At 44.0% G+C, this 17,998-nt stretch overlaps 1 protein-coding gene across 5 annotated transcripts; it reads left to right on the top strand.

The window, feature by feature from the left end:
- The first annotated feature begins 1,073 nt into the window (after nucleotides 1-1,073).
- Nucleotides 1,074-17,664, top strand: TMEM219 (transmembrane protein 219). Of its 5 annotated transcripts, none has more exons than XM_069570005.1 (6): nucleotides 1,074-1,231; nucleotides 2,269-2,467; nucleotides 2,561-2,750; nucleotides 14,436-14,665; nucleotides 16,382-16,548; nucleotides 17,563-17,664. In XM_069570005.1, the coding sequence occupies exons 2-5, from the start codon at nucleotides 2,303-2,305 to the stop codon at nucleotides 16,514-16,516; spliced, it is 720 nt and encodes a 239-aa protein (XP_069426106.1). In that variant the 5' UTR covers nucleotides 1,074-1,231; nucleotides 2,269-2,302; the 3' UTR covers nucleotides 16,517-16,548; nucleotides 17,563-17,664. The 5 variants fall into 5 exon arrangements, with proteins under 5 accessions (XP_069426106.1, XP_069426107.1, XP_069426108.1 ...); XM_069570006.1 differs by having other exon boundaries at nucleotides 1,085-1,231; nucleotides 2,266-2,467; XM_069570007.1 differs by having other exon boundaries at nucleotides 1,215-1,721; nucleotides 2,266-2,467.
- Nucleotides 17,665-17,998: the final 334 nt, after the last annotated feature.

The following is a 17,998-nucleotide window of genomic DNA, read 5'->3' as shown; positions in this document are numbered from 1 at the left end:
TGGAGAATCCCATGGACGGAGGAGCCTGGTGGGCTACAGTCCATGGGGTCGCAAAGAGTCGGACACGACTGAGCGACTTCACTTCACTTCAGCAGAGTTGAATAGTCAGATTCTGTTTCATACAGTATTTGTCCAGTGCTTGTTGTGTGCTCAATGGGCGCACGTTTTCCCACACTTTCTCTCTTAATCTTCCCATTTAAACGGTGAGACAGATAAGATGATCCCCTTTAACAGAGAAGTAAACTCAGTCCTCAGAAGAGCACGGTTATGTTTTTATGTAGGGGCAGGGACAGAGTCAAGATCTGAACCCAAAGTTATTGGTTCCATGTGTCCTGTCGGGTTAAGATGGACCTCCTGTTCTCATCTCTAAAATGCGAGCAGAAGTGAAAGCAGATGGTCTCTATTGAGCAGCCTTGCAGCTGTAGGATCCAATGCATCAAGGGGTCACTAAAAGCCATGGACCAAGCCTGAGGTGTAGACACTGCTGCTGCTAAGTCGCTTCAGTCGTGTCCGACTCTGTGCGACCCCATAGACGGCAGCCCACCAGGCTCCCCCGTCCCGGGGATTCTCCAGGCAAGAACACTGGAGTGGTTTGCCATTTCCTTCTCCAATGCATGAAAGTGAAAGTGAAGTCGCTCAGTTGCGTCCGACTCTTCGCGACCCCATGGACTGCAGCCCACCAGGCTCCTCCGTCCATGGGATTCTCCAGGCAAGAGTACTGGAGTGGGGTGCCACTAGACACTACTAAATTGCAGAAAAATGTATGCCCCAACGCCGGCCCGGAAGACCAGAGTCCCGGGACCGGAGCCCCGCCCCCGGGCGGACCCCAAGTCTTTACCCGGAACTAGGGCGCGGCTGGGCTGTGCTATTGGCAAGGGTGGGAGACGAGCAAAAGAAAATTGCCTGCGACGAGATTCTCGTTGATATACCCCCATGATCCACCCGGATGGAGAGATTACTGTTTAAGAATGCCTCTAGGGTTACCTCCGATGCCTCTCTCCCTTTTACTCACCTCACGTGGCGTTCTTTCTTTCCCTTTGCCCCTGCAGTGGATGTTCTCTTGGTACGCCCCCACCCCGACCGGGAGGGGCGAGGCGCGCTCGCAGGAGCACTGCGCATGCGCATCCCGCCGAGGCCGGGTGGGGCGGCTGGGTGGGAGCACGGACCCCGCCCCTTCGCGACTCCACGCGTGACGTCGCGGGGGGCGCCGGCCTCCGCCCGGCTGCGAGCGGTGAGAGCGAGCGGCGGGCAGATCTGACGCTGCTAGAGCGGGAAGGGATGCGGGTGTTGAGTTTCTGCAGAAGGGGCTTGGCGGGGGAGGGGAGGCCTAGGGGCACCACCAGCTGCCGACCTCTGGCTCTGCCCTCCCCCTTTCTGCCTTTTCCGTCCTTCCAGATGTGCCAGGACGGGAAACAGGGCCGGGGCTGAGCCTTGGTGACACCTGCATTTCCCTGGAGCCCTCCTTCTCCCCCAGCCCATCTGTTTATCTCACCTTCCCGATGTTCCTTTTCATCAGGGTGTCGCTTTTCGCCAGGGAAAGAGCACTCCACTTGGAAGGGGAGCCGGGTTTCAGACTTTGGCCCTTCCACTCCTTTGTTAAAGTGCCCGAACCTCAATTTTCCCCGTAGTTATTTTTGCCTTGTCCCACCTGGTTCTGAAGATCCATATGACCCAGAGAAATAGAAAGGAAGTGAACATTTGTTCAATTCTTGCAAGGCCAGGTACTAGGGCAACTTTTATCTGCCCCATTTAGTCCTCACTATTTGATGTTCCTAGAACTCCCATTTCACAGATTTCTTAAACTCACACAGGTTCGCTGATTTGTCTCCTTGAGCCAGTGAGTGGCAGAGGAGGATTTCAGTTGAGTTTAGCTCCAAAGTGGAGTTTTTTTCGTCCAGCACTTACTTGTCTGGACTCTCAGCTGGAACCCTGGCCAAACCGTAGCCCCAGAACAGCTGCTTCCTGAATTTCTCCCCTGGAGAATTCTCCTTTTTGAGTTCCTTTTTCCAGCACAGCGTACTCTGCTCTGCTTCCGCCTTGATTACTTCAGAAATGGAACGCAGCAAACATTTATTGATTGGTGCATGGAGATAAACACTCAGAGTTAAGAGCCTCGGATTCCTGTCCTGGCTCTGCCACACTGACTGGCTGTGTGGCCTTGGACAAGTCCCTTGTCTCCTGATGCTTTAACTTCCCTTTGAATGAAATGGGTAAGTGCCTTCTTACTGGCAAGCTCTTGTGCAGTTCTCCCTTCCTCTCCTCCAGCAGGCTCTTCCCGGAGGCTCAGACCCCTCTGCTCCCCATGGGCAGCTGCCAGGCAGGGCACTACCTGCATTTCTGCCTGGCCCACCACCCACCTCTGGTCTGTGCCACTTTGATCCTGCTGCTTCTTGGCCTTTCTGGCCTGGGTCTTGGTGGCTTCCTCCTCACCCACAGAACTGACCTGCGCAGCCCTGACATCCCCCAGGTGAGTACTTACTCTCCTGCTCATCCATCCCCTGCAGGCCACTTCTTGCTGCTAATCTCCTCTCACTTCTCCTCACCTTCTTTTTGCCCTCAGGACTGGGTCTCCTTCTTGAGATCTTTTGGCCAGCTGACCCTGTGCCCCGTGAATGGGACAGTCACAGGGAAGGGGCGTGGGTCTCATATCGTGGGCTTACTGACCACCTTGAACTTCGGAGATGGTTCAGACAGGAACAAGACCCAGACGTTCCAAGCCCAGGTCCAGGGTAGTCGGATGGGATTGAAAGGTGAGACCAAGGAGGAATTGTGGGGTTGGATATCAGAACACTCAGGGGTGGGGCCCTGCCTCTGACCTCACCATCCTGGTGACCTTGGCCACATCTCTGGGCCTTAATCACTTCTGCTATAATAGGACTAGATATTTTCAGTGAACACAATGCCCACTGTGTAGATTCTCGATAAATGTTTTCTCTGTCTCCTTCCAGCTTTGAGGGTTCTTTGATTCTGTCCTTGGAGGTGTGGTGAAATTGGCAAGATTTGACCTAAAGTTCTTTCTCAATCCTCTTCACCCCTTGGGGCTTCTGTTAGAGGCACCTTCTTTTTTCCTCGGGGATATCAGAGAAGCATGTTTTATTTATTTAACCTAGTGTCTTTAGTGCCGGATGCAGCTCTGTGTGCTATGAAGTATACAGAAAAATTAGACATCTTCCATTCCCAAATTGCATAAGTCTTCTGGGAAAATGATGAGTGAGAGTGAGTTGGGGTGCCATTAATTCCTGGGGGAGATTTGGCCTCAAGTTCCTTATCTAAAGACTGTGGAAATGAAGGAGGAGGAGAGAAAAGTGGAATTCTTAGACTTCTGTGGTCCTTTCCAACACTATCGTTCTAAAATTCTGCATGGAGTCAATATGTATGTGTAGGGAGGCACACATACACATATATTGCCAGGTGAGAGCAGGTCTTTATATTGTCAGGTGTACGTGTGTGTGATCAGAGAGCAAGAGTAAAGGAATGTATATGATATATACAGACTTGGAACATTTTTTCCTGTTCTTTTTATGTAAAATATATATATATAAATATAAAAGATTCACATAACCATAAAGTACACCTATTTAAAATGTACAAGTAAATGGCTTTTTTTATATTAAAAAAATGTGCAACTGTCACCACTGTCCATTCTAGAACATTTTCATTGCCTGATGAAGAAATCCTGTCCCCATTAGCATCTACTTCCCTTTTTCTCGTAACCTTCCAGCCCTAGGCAACCAGTAATACTTTTTATCTCTGAAGATATACCTTTTCTGGACATTTTATATAATATGTTGTCTTTTGTGATTGGCTTCTTTTACTTAGCATAATGTTTTCAAGGTTCATCCATACTGTATGATACGTTAGTAGTTCATTTCTTTTTACTGCTGAAAGGCATTCAGTATATGCATATTCCACATTTTATTTATCCATTCATCAGTTGATTGACATTTGAATTGTTTCCATTTCTTACCTATTATGAATGATGCTGCTGTAAACACTAATGTACAAGTTATTGCATTATTCTGTGTTTTCATTTCTTTTGAGTATATACCTAGAAATGGAGTTTCTGGGTCATATAGTAAGTCTATGTTTAAGGAACTGCTAGACTGTTTTCCGAAATGACTGTACCATTTTATATTCCTTCCAGCAGTGTATAAGAGTTCTAATTTCTTCACATTCTCACCAGCACTGGTTATTGCCTGTTTTTTGACTATATCCATCCTAGTCAGTGTGAAGTGATATCTAATTACGTTTCTGTTTTGCATTTTCTTTTTTTATTGAGGTACAGTTGATTTACAGTGTTGTGTTAATGTATGCTGTACATCAAAGTGATTCAGTTATACATATATATATTCTTTTTCATATTCTTTTCCATTATGGTTTATCACAGAATATTGAGTATAGTGTCCTGTGCTATACAGTAGGACCTTGTTGTTTATATATCCCATATATAACAGTTTGCATTGGCCAACCCCAGACTCTCAACCCACCCCCGCCCCCACTTTCCCTTGGGAAACACAAGTCTGTTCTCTGTGTTTGTGAGTCTGTTTCGTCGATATGTTCATTTGTGTTGTATTTTAGATTCTGCATCTAAATGATATTGTATGGCATTTGTCTTTCTCTCTCTGGCTTGACTTCACTTGGTGTGATCATCTCTAGGTCCATCCATGTTGCTGCAAATGGCATTATTTCATTCTTTTTATGGCTGAGTAGTAAGTATTTAGGTTGTTTCCAGGTCTTGGCTGTTGTGGGGTACATGTGTCTTCTTGAATTGTAGTTTTGTCTGGATATATGCCCAGGAGTGGGATTGTTGGATCATATGGCAACTCTATTTTTAATTTTTCATACTGTTTTCTGTAGAGGCTGCACTAGTTTACAATCCTACCAGCAGCATAAGAGGGTTCCCGCTTCTCCACACCTCTGCCAGGATTTGTTATTTTTAGACTTTTTGATGATGGTCATTCTGACCAGTGTGAAGTACCTTGTCGTAGTTTTGATTTGCATTTTTCTAATAATTAGCGATGATGAACATCTTTTCGTGTGCCTATTGGCCATATCTATGTCTTCATTGGAGAAATGGCTGTTTAGTTCTTCTGCCCATTTTTTTATTGTGTTGGGTTTTTTTCTTTGTTTGAGTTGTATGAGCTGTTTGTATGTTTTGGAAATTAAGCCCTTATCAGTTGCATCATTTGATTTACATTTTCTTGATGACTGATGATATTGAATATTTTTTTCATATGCTTATTGGCCATTTGTGTATCTTCAGAGAAATGTATATTCAGAGTCTTTGTTCATTTTAAAAATTGGATAACTTTTCTTTTAATTATTGAGTTGTAGGAGTCTCTTTTGTTTTCTAAATACAGGATTCTTATCTGATGTATGATTTGCAAATTTTCTCTCCCATCTGGGTTGTCTTTCACCTTGTTAATGGTATGCTTGGAAGCATGAAAGTTTTCATTTAGATGAGGTCCATTTTCTATTTTTGTTGTTGTTACTGCTTGTGATTTTAGCATTATATCTAACAAGACTTTGCCTAACCCATGGTCACTAAATATAGGTTCGGTTCGGTTCAGTTCAGTCGCTCAGTCGTGTCCGACTCTTTGCAACCCCATGAATCACAGCACGCCAGGTGTCCCTGTCCATCACCAACTCCCGGAGTTCGCGCAAACTTAAATCCATCAAGTCGGTGATGCCATCCAGCCATCTCATCCTCTGTCGTCCCCTTCTCCTGCTGCCCCCAATCCCTCCCAGCATCAGAGTCTTTTCCAATGAGTCAACTCTTCGAATGAGGTGGCCAAAGTATTGGAGTTTCAGCTTTAGCATCATTCCTTCCAAAGAAATCCCAGGGCTGATCTCCTTCAGAATGCACTGGTTGGATCTCCTTGCAGTCTAAGGGACTCTGAAGAGTCTTCTCCAACACCACAGTTCAAAAGCATCAATTCTTCGGTGCTCAGCTTTCTTCACAGTCCAACTCTCACATCCATACATGACTACTGGAAAAACCATAGCCTTGACTAGATGGACCTTTGTTGGCAAAGTACTGTCTCTGCTTTTGAATATGCTATCTAGGTTGGTCATAACTTTTCTTCCAAGGAGTAAGCGTCTTTTAATTTCATGGCTGGTTACTACTATTGTTTTCTTGTAAGAATTTTGTATTTTTAGCTCTTACATTTAGATCTGTGATCAATTTTGAGTTAATTTTTTTGTGTATGGTGTGAGGATAGGGTCCAACTTTATTCATTTGCAGGTACTATTCAGTTGACCTGGCATATTTTGTTGAGAAGGTTATTCTTTCCTCATTGAAAAAGCTTGGCACTCTTACTGAAAGCAATTGACCACAGACATATGGGTTTATTTCTGGATTCTCAGTTCTGTTCCATTGATCTATGTCTCTACTTATGCTAGTACCACACTGTTTTGATCACTGTAGCTTTGTAGTAAGTTCTGAAATCAGAAAATGTGAATTCTCATCTACAGCTGTACCACCCTGACTCAGAAGCTAAGCAGGGTCGAGCCTGGTTAATACTTGGATGGGAGAAAATGCGAACTCTCCAGCTTTGTTCTTTTTTTTTTTTTTAAAGATTGTTTTGGCTATTGCAGATCCCTTGGATTTTCATATTATTTTTAGGATCAGCTTGTCAGTTTCTGCTTCTGCATGGTTAGAAACAAAGTTGTAACATTCAAGATTGTTTTGGACCAAGTAAAAAGTAATCACATATGATTGCATCATCTAAGGTAATTATTTAATACCTACTATGTACCAAGCATGGGGAATAGAGCACTGTCTGTGAGATATGGATCCTCACCTCAAATCACTCACAGTCTAGCAAGGATACAGATTGTGAACAGAAGTAAATACCTTTCAGCATGTGCAGTGGAACACAGGGTACAGCGAGAGTATCATAAGTCTGTCAAGCAGGGATGGTGAAGACAAGCCTTTCCAAGGATATAGGCAGGGACTGAACTGAGGCTCGAGGGAGGCTTCAGAATGTGCCCTTTTGGCCAGTGCATGGGCATGGTTGCTGTTGTGTCCAGTTCTTTGTGACACTGTAGACTGTAGTCCACCAGGCTCCTCTGTCCATGGGATTCTCCAGGCAAGAATATTGAAGTGGCTTGCCATTTCCTCCTCCAGGGGATCTTCCCGACTTAGGGATCGAACCCGTGTCTCTTGCATCTCCTGCATTGGCAGGCAGATTCTTTACTGCTGAGCCACCTGGGAAGCCCCATTCCAGCCAGAGGGAAGAGCATATGCAAAAGCAGGCAGACGGGGTTACGATGGCACATTTAGGAACTTCCATGGGTTCGGTTTGTTGCAGGGAAAGGAGTATTGATGAGTGGCAGGAAATGGATCTGAAGCAGCAGGCAGAATTCCATGAAGAGTCCCTTGTGCCGAGCCAAGGTAGTTGGACTTTTAACTAGTATATTTGGCTTACTCAATGAGTTTAATCAAAAAGATAGTATAATTTTGTTCTTTTGTTCTTTTTAAAAGATCACACTCTGTTGGCTGACTGCCTGGAAGGAATGGGTCAAAGTGCATGAAGACCAGTTAGAAAGTGATTGTGATAAAAAGATGATAAGGACTTCCCTGGTAAACCAGTGGTTAAGACTGTGCTCTTCTAATGCAGGGGCATGGGTTCCTTCCCTGGTCAGGAAATTGAGATCCCACTTGTAGCGTAGCACAGCCCCCCAAAAAAAGATGATAAGAAAAATTGAGCTAAGATGGTGGTGTGAAAGAGGGGGACTGATTTGAGAGAGTTGATAGAAGTGTGAGATGGATAGGATTTGGTGAGAGATTTGATTTGGGGAATGTAGAACAAAGGGGAATTTTCTTATAAATTTCACAAATATGTTTCTCAGTTGCAATTATGATGTATATACTGGTTTGTATTTTTTTTTCACTTTATGACATCATGTTTTCTATATTACTGAATGGCCAGAACACTATTATTTTAATGGATATAAATTGATCTGTTAATTGGTTAAACCAACCTTTATTAATGCTTTCTCTATTGATAAACATTTTTGTTTTCTATTTTTTATATTTTTCATGAAATTACAATAAACACTTTGTATACTTTGCATTTTTCTTTGAATCTTTTTCGTAGGATTAGTTTATACAAGTGGTATTACTGAGTCAAAGTATGGACATTTTTTTAAATACACAAATTCATTTTGTTGTGGAATCAGATTACATAGAAAGGTACAGAGTAAATGTAAAACTCTTCCTTACCTCCCCTGCAGAGTCCACAGTTTGCTGGGCATCCTCTCAGTCCTTCTCTGTCTCCATTTAAAATTGCAACAGAAACATCCAAATTGTCCTCTAAAAGTGTCACCAGTGAAGAGTGCCCATTTCTCCACATTTCAACAACTCTTGTTATTATCACTCCTTTTAATTTTTACCAATTTAATGGTCCAAGGAACGACCTGATTTTTATTTTATTTTTTTAGTGAAACAAGTAAAGTGTTTATTAGGAAAAAAGAGTACAGTATGTGTGGATAGGCACATGGGCAAACTCAGAGAGAGAGTCATACCCTTGTGGTAGTTTAAATCACTTGTGTGGGGCATTTCTTTTGGGTTTCCTCTGGCCAGTCTTTTGTTTCCTGGGTTGGCAGTTTATTTTTTAAAAAACTAAAAACCCGGTTGTCTTATTTTCTTCCTTGTCCATCATTTTTCTTAGCAGAACAAGTTACAAAAAACCGGGGAGGGGGGTTATATTATCTTTGCAGACTGACAGGAAGAAGCAGTGCAAGCAGTCATCTGAAGAGTGGGAACCCGAATGGGCAAGGCTTCTCTGGTGATGAGACTCTTGACACCAGCGGCTCCTCACCCGGGCTGCCCTCCCTCACTTGAGTTCCTGGTGTTTTGTTTCGTCTAAGAGGGAGGAGCAGATCCCCAGCTTCTCAGTTCTATCAGGTCCCTATTTGCTGCATTGTCACAGCCCGCCACGGGCTCGCCATTGAGGTGCACTTGCAGGATAGTGGAGGAGTCTTTAATGCCTTGCCGGAGCTGGTGGTCGTCTAGCATGTTGTAGGCCAGGTAGTCTCGGACACCGTGGAGCTGCAGAAACTGCACCATGACGTGGCTGAAGCTGCACCGGGCTGCTCCAGCGTCCTCTTGAGGAAGGGCACCACCCTGTCCTTCTTCACCAATGCGTCCAGGTGTTCCCAAGAGCCGTTGCTGCCCAAGCATTCTGCCCCGCACGCCCAGGATCCGCAGGCCGCTGCCTGCACCATGCCCACAGTGGAGCAGAGCTGCTGCCGCAGGCCCAGGGACCTGCTCATCCCCGCGTGCTGGCCGGAGCCCTCGGCCCCTGGCGACCTGGGCTAGCAACTGGCCAGTCATTTTGATTTGCCTGAGTCTGTATTTGGTATATCACAGGATCCTCCCCTGTATGCTCACGCATCTGTAAGCCAAGGTGGATTCCAGTGAAAATGCCTGTGGGTAGGTTAGCATCACTCCCTTCTTGACCTCCAAGGAGTTTTCTAGACAGGAGGGTCTCCTTGACTTAGAGAATGAGGAATATGTGGTCTCTTATCTGGGTAGGGCCTAGCCTCTCTTGATTGTCCTACTATTAATATTTTGGAGTTTCTGACCACAGGGAATGAACTCCCAATTGTTCTCCCAGTGGGGATGGGCACATCTATCACCTGCCTCAATCTGACATTGAAAACAGAGCCCAAGGTTGAAATTTTTTTACTCTGAACCCCAACAGTCCCATTGCCTGCTAAAACAAAAATAGCAACATTCTCCATAGAATTTAAACAAGATTATGTTCAGAATCTTGTAAAATAATCCTTAAAATGTCATGATACAACCAAAATTATTCAGCATATAAGGAACACAAAATTTCAACTTGCACAGGAAAGAATGATCAATAGATGTCAAAATAGAATGCACATGACAGAATTATTAGACAGAGGTTTTAAGTCAGCCATTATAAAAATGCTCAATCAAGAACACTCTTAAATGCTAAAAATAGTCTGTAAAGAGGGAACATAAAGATGTAAATGCAAATTTTAGAATTGAAAATCACAACAACCAAAATTAGAAACTCGCTGGCTGGACTCAGTAGCAGACAGAGGAAAGAGCTTAACTTTGACTTTTGTTGTTGTTTAGTCACTAAGTTGTGTTAGTGACTCTTTTGTTTTTGTGACCCCCATGGACTGTAGCCCACTAGGCTCCTCTCTCCGTGGAATTTTCCAGGCAAGAATACTGAAGTGGGTTGCCATTTCCTTTGGCATGATTTTCTTAATTAATTAATTAATTTTTATTGAAGGATAATTGCTTACACTGATAGGATACTGAAAGAGGAACTCCCCGGGGTTGGTAGGTGCCCAATATGCTACTGGAGATCAATGGAGAAATAACTCCAGAAAGAATGAAGGGATGGAGCCAAAGCAAAAACAATACCCAGTTGTGGGTGTGACTGGTGATAGAAGCAAGGTCCGATGCTGTAAAGAGCAATATTGCACAGGAACCTGGAATGTCAGGTGCATGAATCAAGGCAAATTGGAAGTGGTCAAACAGGAGATGGCAAGAGTGAATGTCAGCATTCTAGGAATCAGCGAACTAAAATGGACTGGAATGGGTGAACTTAACTCAGATGACCCATTATATCTACTATTGTGGGCAGGAATCCCTTAGAAGAAATGGAGTAGCCATCATGGTCAACAAAAGAGTCTGAAATGTAGTACTTGGATGCAATCTCAAAATCGACAGAATGGTCTATGTTCGTTTCCAAGGCAAACCATTCAATATCACAGTAATCCAAGCCTATGCCCCAACCAGTAACTCTGAAGAAGCTGAAGTTGAATGGTTCTATGAAGACCTACAAGACCTTTTAGAACTAACACCCAAAAAAGATGTCCTTTTCATTATAGGGGACTAGAATGCAAAAGTAGAAGTCAAGAAACACCTGGAGTAACAGGCAAATTTGGCCTTGGAGTACGGAATGAAGCATGGCAAAGGCTAATAGAGTTTTGCCAAGAGAACACACTAGTTACAGCAAACACCCTCTTCCAACAACACAAGAGAGGACTCTACACATGGACATCACCAGATGGTCAACACCGAAATCAGATTGATTATATTCTTTGCAGCCAAAGATGGAGAAGCTCTATACAGTCAGCAAAAACAAGACCGGGAGCTGACTGTGGCTCAGATCATGAGCTCCTTATTGCCAAATTCAGACTGAAATTGAAGAAAGTAGGGAAAACCACTAGACCATTCAGGTATGACCCAAGTCAAATCCCTTATGATTATACAGTGGAAGTGAGAAATAGATTTAAGGGACTAGATCTGATAGAGAGAGTGCCTGATGAACTATGGATGGAGGTTCGTGATATTGTACAGGAGACAGGGATCAAGACCATCCCCATGGAAAAGAAATAGAAAAAAGCAAAATGGCTGTCTGAGGAGGCCTTACAAATACCTGTGAAAAGAAGAGAAGCGAAAAGCAAAGGAGAAAAGGAAAGATATAAGCGTCTGAACGCAGAGGCAAAGAATAGCAAGGAGAGGTAAGAAAGCCTTCCTCAGTGATCAGTGCAAAGAAATAGAGGAAAAGAACAGAATGGGAAAGACTAGAGATCTCTTCAAGAAAATTAGAGATACCAAGGGAACATTACATGCAAAGATGGGCTCGACAAAGGACAGAAATGGTATGGACCTAACAGAAGCAGAAGATGTTAAGAAGAGGTGGCAAGAATATACAGAACTGTACAAAAAAGATCTTCATGACCAAGATAATCACGATGGTGTGATCATTCGCCTAGAGCCAGGCATCCTGGAATGCAAAGTCAAGTGGGCCTTAGAAAGCATCACTATGAACAAAGCTAGTGGAGGTGATGGCATTCCAGTTGAACTGTTTCAACTCCTGGAAGATGATGCTGTGAAAGTGCTGCACTCAATATGCCAGCAAATTTGGAAAACTCAGCAGTGGCCGCAGGACTGGAAAAGGTCAGTTTTCTTTCCAGCCCCAAAGAATTCAATGCCAAAGAATGCTCAAACTACCGCACAATTGCACTCATCTCCCACACTAGTAAAGTAATGCTCAAAATTCTCCAAGCCAGGCTTCAGCAATACGTGAGCTATAAACTTCCAGATGTTCAAGCTGGTTTTAGAAAAGGCAGAGGAACCAGAGATCAAATTGCCAACATCCACTGGATCATGGAAAAAGCAAGAGAGTTCCAGAAAAGCATCTATTTCTGCTTTATTGACTATGCCAAAGCCTTTGACTGTGTGGAACACAGTAAACTGTGGAAAATTCTGAGAGAGATGGGAATACCAGACCACCCGACCTGCCTCTTGAGAAACCTATATGCAGGTCAGGAAGCAACAGTTAGAACTGGACATGGAACAGACTGGTTCCAAATAGGAAAAGGAGTGCGTCAAGGCTGTATATTGTCACCCTGCTTACTTTACTTCTATGTAGAGTAAATCATGAGAAACACTGGGCTGGAAGAAGCACAAGCTGGAATCAAGATTGCTGGGAGAAATATCAATCACCTCAGATATGCATATGACACCACCCTTATGGCAGAAAGTGACGAGGAACTAAAAAGCCTCTTGATCAAAGTGAAAGAGGAGAGTGAAAAAGTTGGCTTAAAGCTCAACATTCAGACAACTAAGATCATAGCATCTGGTCCCATCACTTCATGGGAAATAGATGGGGAAACAGTTGTAACAGTGTCAGACTTTATTTTTTGTGGCTCCAAAATCACTGCAGATGGTAACTGCAGCCATGAAATTAAAAGAGGCTTACTCCTTGGAAGAAAAGTTATGACCAACCTAGATATCATATTCAAAAGCAGAGACATTACTTTGCCAACAAAGGTCCATCTAGTCAAGGCTATGGTTTTTCCAGTGGTCATATATGGATGTGAGAGTTGGACTGTGAAGAAAGCTGAGCACCGAAGAATTGATGCTTTTGAACTGTGGTGTTGGAGAAGATTTTAAAGGAGATCAGTTCTGGGTGTTCATTGGAAGGACTGATGCTAAAGCTGAAACTTCAGTACTTTGGCCACCTGATGCGAAGAGCTGACTCGTTGGGAAAGACCTTGATGCTGGGAGGGATTAGGGGCAGGAGGAAAAGGGGACGACAGAGGATGAGATGGCTGGATGGCATCACTGACTCAATGGACATGAGTTTGAGTGAACTCCGGGAGTTGGTGATGGACAGGGAGGCCTAGTGTGCTGCGATTCATGGGGTCACAAAGGGTTGGACACAACTGAGCAACTGAACTGAACTGAAATTGCTCACAGAATTTTGCTGTTTTCTGTCAAACCTCAACATGAATCAGCCATAGGTATACATAAATCCCCTCCCTTTTGAAGCTCCCTCCCACGCCTACCTGATTTTTTAAAAGTTAATTTCTTTGGCCACCTCCAGTCTTGGTTTCAGCATGAGGACTCTAATAGTGGTGTGAGGACTTAGTTGCTCTGCAGCATGTGGGCTCTTAATTCCCTGACTGGGGACTGAACCCACATCCCTTGCATTGGAAAGGCAGGTTCTTAACCACTGAACCAGAAGGGAAGTTCCTGGAATTACCTGATTGTTTTAATTTGCTTTCTCCTGACTGCTAGTGAAGTTGAGCAATTTTCGTACAGGTTTATTGGCCATTTTCATGTATTCTCTGAATTTCCTATTCATATCCTTTAGTTATTTTTCTTTCAAGATATTTATCTTATGATTTTTTTAAGTTCTTTATACATTCTGGATAGTAAACACTTTGCCAATTAAATATGCCATAGGTATTTTCAGTGATTCTGTTACTTCTTTTTCTAAAACTTACCTTTCATTGTACGGAAGCCTTTAATTCTTATGAAATTTTTTATTGCTCTTGTCCTCAGGCTTTTAAGTTTTGTGTCATTTTTTGGAATGCCTTTGTTTCCCACTTTAAAATGAGAAAATGTTCTTTTCTGTTTTCTTTTAATACTTAGGTTTTTGTTTTGTTTTATTTACAAAAGCTCTTTAATACATCTGGATTTTATAGTGTCAGGTAACAGTCTAACTTTTTTTCCAAATGGAAATTGTCCCAGGGCCATTGACTGAGTAGGCCATTCTTTTTCCACTAATTTGAAATGAGATGTGAACTTTTTCATGGATTTGAGTACCTAGTAGAAGACAGTTTTCTTCAGAAAAATGGACTAGTTTAGACACATTGATAGCAGCAGTGTGTATCTATCTCAGTTTTACTGCAGCCTTCTGAGAACTGGTATGACCGTTTTATTGACTGTGAGCTAACTTAAATTTTGTTTATATTGGTATGCAGTTATTTTCATTTCTCAGTGACATAAATGATGGTATTAAAGGACTTACTTGAATACAATCAATACCAAAATACCTGGTACTGTAGGAAGCCTACAGAAATGAATAGATGTCTAAAGATGGATACCTCCCAGAATTTTCTTAACATCTCCTCCCCTGTGCCTCTCATAGGATCTTCTGCAGGAGAGCTGGTCCTCATAACGGCCAGGGTGACCACAGAAAGGACCCCAGGAACCTGCCTGTATTTTAGTGCTACTCCAGAAATCCTGCCCTCCAGCCAGCCACCGATACCCTGCTCAGAGGAGGGAGCAGGAAATGCCACCCTGAGCCCTAGAATGGCTGAGGAGTGTGTCAGTGTCTGGAGCCACGAAGGTCTTGTGCTCACCAAGTTACTCACCTCGGTAAGAGCCTCAGTAAACTGTTGGGCTTTCATAAACTGTCATGCTGACTGCTGTGTCGTGAAGGCCCCTGGAGGTAGCTTTACCAAGGAGGAAAAGCACAGGCTTTATAATCTTGCCACAGAGGCTGTGTGACCTTGAACAAGCATGTGGACCTTTGAGAACCTCAGCTTCTTCATCTATAAAATAGAAAGCATGATACTATCTCCTAGTACTAACAAATAAGGATAAATGAGAATGAATGTAAAGTGCCTAGTACAATGTCTGGTACATAATAGATTGGATAAATGTTAGCTATTACTATTAACAATTGTCTTTAGATACAATAAAACATGATCTTCACCTCAAAGGAGTTCAGAAGCTATAATAAAAGGCAGAATGGACTAACTGCTATGGGAGAGATGTGAGCAAAGTGTTATTCCAACAGGATGAGGACCAATTAACTCTTAACTTGCACATTTATGGGGAGTGCTTCACCAAGAAGCTGGCATTTAAAAAAGGGGATTGTTTACAGTAGTTTATAATGTACAGAGTGTTTTCAGGTTCATTATCTTATTTGATCTTAAAATAGCTTTTTGAGGTAGCTGTTATTATCCCATTTTACAGATGAGGAAACAGAGAGGGAGTGAATTGCCCCAGGCCATACAACTGGTTAAGTTGGCAGAGCCAGGATTGCAACCTGCAGTGTCTGACTTCCAAGTCTTCTGCCCTGTCAGGGTGATCCTTGGAGAATGAGGAAGACTTGGGCCAGGAATGCCATAGAGGGGGCTCGGGAGAGGGGAGACACATTCCAGGCAAAGGGATTAGCGTGAGCAGAGGCCTAGGGATTGAAAGGTGTTCAGTGTTCAGTGTTCGGGGGCACTCCATGATGAGGGCTTAGGAATGACTTAGAGGAAGAGGCAAAGAGATGGAGGGGCCAGGTCATGACGCACCGTGATGCCTGGCTAAGATGCTATGATTTGATAACTGCAGGTCACAGGGTTCCTTGGTGCTGGGTGGACAAGACTGGCTAAGTGGAGGAGAGAGACAGTTAGGAGGCTGCTGCATACACTTCCCTCAGATTTGTAAAGACCCTGGTGAGGAACATAACCTGGGAGCTTGGAATCCAGAGATCCTGGTTTCCAGACCTGGCCCTGCTTGCACATTTCAAAACATAGACAGTAGTAAACTTCCCTGTCTCTTGGCATCATTACAGTGTTCAATTTAACGTTTGAGCAAGAAAGTAGACAAGTGTTAAATTGTACAAAAATAGAGGGCTTTCCTGGTGGCTCATTGGTGAAGAATCCACCTGCCAATGCAGGAGACACGGGTTTGATCCCTGGTCCGGGAGGACTGCACATGCCATGGAGCAGCTCACCGCCTGTGCCACAACTACTGAGCCCACGTGCTGCAACTGTTGAAGCCCTCAAGCCCAAGAGCCCATGCTCTACAGCAGGAGAAGCCACCTCAATGAAAAGCCCTCACACTGCAACTAGAGTAGCCCCCACTCTATGCAACTAGAGAAAAGCCCATGCAGTCACAAAGACCTAGCACAGCCAAAAGTAAATAAAAATAACATTTTCCCTTTAGTTGTTCCCTGGATATGGAGAGCCTTTTCCCCCATGAAGGCTCTCTCTGTAGCCCTTGGGCTGGGGGTGTCTAAGATGTCTTCTTCCCCAGGGAAGATCCTCCACAGACCCTCTCCATCATTCCTCCTCCCCTCCCCATCCCCACCCCTAGGAGGAGCTGACTCTGTGTGGCTCTCGGCTGCTGGTTTTGGGCTTCTTCCTGATTCTGTTCTGTGGCCTCTGCTGTCTCACTGCTGCGTGCTTCCATCCACGCCGGGAGTCCCACTGGTCTAGAACCCGGCTCTGAGGGCCCTGGCCTAGTTCCTGTCTTGTTCTCAGGTAAGGTTCTTTACTTAGTCCTGTAGGAATAGGGGATGAGGTGGGGGTGGCAGTTCTGAGACAGAGCCATTCCTGAACAATACGGTTTGGTTTTACTTATTTCTGTACTCTATACAGATGGAATGATGCACGTCCTTCGGTGACTGACTTCTTTCAGTTAATACTCTGACTTTACGATTCATAGCTGTAGTTCATGTCCAAGCTTTTTGGCAACAGTGGTGAATTAAGAGGGTTGAAATTTGATGATATGCCCTGGATATAAATCCTATTTGTCTTGCTTTTTTTGTGAAATTCTGATGCCTGTTTTATGATATAAATTTTGTGAAATTCATCTTGAGCTGCTCAAAAGGATTGATGATGCCCGTTTACTAGACACATACTGTGTGCCAGTGTTCTTCACATGCACCTTCTCTTTTACATTAGTCATCATTGCATTTAGAAAAAGTTCTGCTAACAGGATCTTTGGAGGGACACAGCCTCCAAAGTGAAGGTGGGACATATTAGCTGGCTAGTTAGTGTGCTCGCTCATTAAGGTAAAAAATTCTGTAAAAACTCATCTTTTCAGGTGAGTCTCGTATATAATTTGAGAGTCATTTTATTGTGTACTCAGCTCTTAAACTATTTTCAGCTTTGGCTGGCTGCTGTGCCCTAGGAAGTCCCCATGGGAGAAGAGGAAACAGCCTAGGCCCAGGGAAGAGCACTAACCAGAGGATCTGGACCTTTATGATCAACTTTGCTTATCTTGCTTAGGGCTAGGCCTGACTACTGCAACCACCTACTTGGGTTGGGAAAAGGTGAAACCCTCTCAGCCTTTCTTAGATCTGAGAAGACTGGAAAAGGAAGGCTTTCTGGCTCCTGGCAGGTTCTGGGGTCCTGAGGCCACCTCACTTGGAATAAGTGCCTGTGCTTATCCCTAGTTGTCACTTCCTCTGCTCCTTCCTCAATTTCTGCAACCATCCCAGAGCTTCCTCCAAGGGCCCTCTGACCTGCCCTGTGTTTTTTCTTTCTTTCCAGGTGTGGATCAACTTCTTGGGCCTTGATTCTGAGTTGGAAGAGATGTTACAAAAAGTGGAGAGCTGGAATGTGGGAGGAAATAAAAGGCTTTTTTGCTCAGTGTTTTCCGGGGTGTTGACTGGGGGTTGGATTGAGGTGGGAATTTTAGGGTAAGAAAGCTAGGGAGGTTTGGGGGATTTTTCCTTGTTGACTCTTTAGGTTAGGGAACAGGTTTAAGGCATAGATGACTGCAGTTCTTGAGTTGTGGTCGTGGAAATGGATTGACATAAATGCAGTGTGACCTTGTGCAGGTCATGGTGCTGTGAAGGGCCTCAGTCTTCTGATGGGATTTGACAGACTTGAGTTTTCCGAGCAAAGATTCCTCGAACTTGGGAGCCCACGCCCAGGCTGGACAGTTACTAACCAGGACAGTCCGTTTTCCCGCCTTTCCCGCGCC

The sequence above is a fragment of the Ovis canadensis genome, chromosome 24 (assembly GCF_042477335.2).
Source record: "Ovis canadensis isolate MfBH-ARS-UI-01 breed Bighorn chromosome 24, ARS-UI_OviCan_v2, whole genome shotgun sequence".
Classification (NCBI taxonomy): Eukaryota; Metazoa; Chordata; class Mammalia; order Artiodactyla; family Bovidae; genus Ovis; species Ovis canadensis.
Note: the sequence above shows the minus strand (reverse complement) of the source record. Positions and strands in the feature narration are given on the sequence as shown.

What these genes read in the sequence shown, in the direction of transcription:
- TMEM219 (XM_069570004.1), top strand. Translation starts at nt 2,207, where the DNA reads ATGGGTAAGTGCCTTCTTACTGGCAAGCTCTTGTGCAGTTCTCCCTTC. An exon ending in GCAGCCCTGACATCCCCCAG is followed by an intron (nt 2,468 to 2,560) that starts GTGAGTACTTAC and finishes TTTTGCCCTCAG; the next exon opens with GACTGGGTCTCCTTCTTGAG. An exon ending in TCACCAAGTTACTCACCTCG is followed by an intron (nt 14,666 to 16,381) that starts GTAAGAGCCTCA and finishes CCCCACCCCTAG; the next exon opens with GAGGAGCTGACTCTGTGTGG.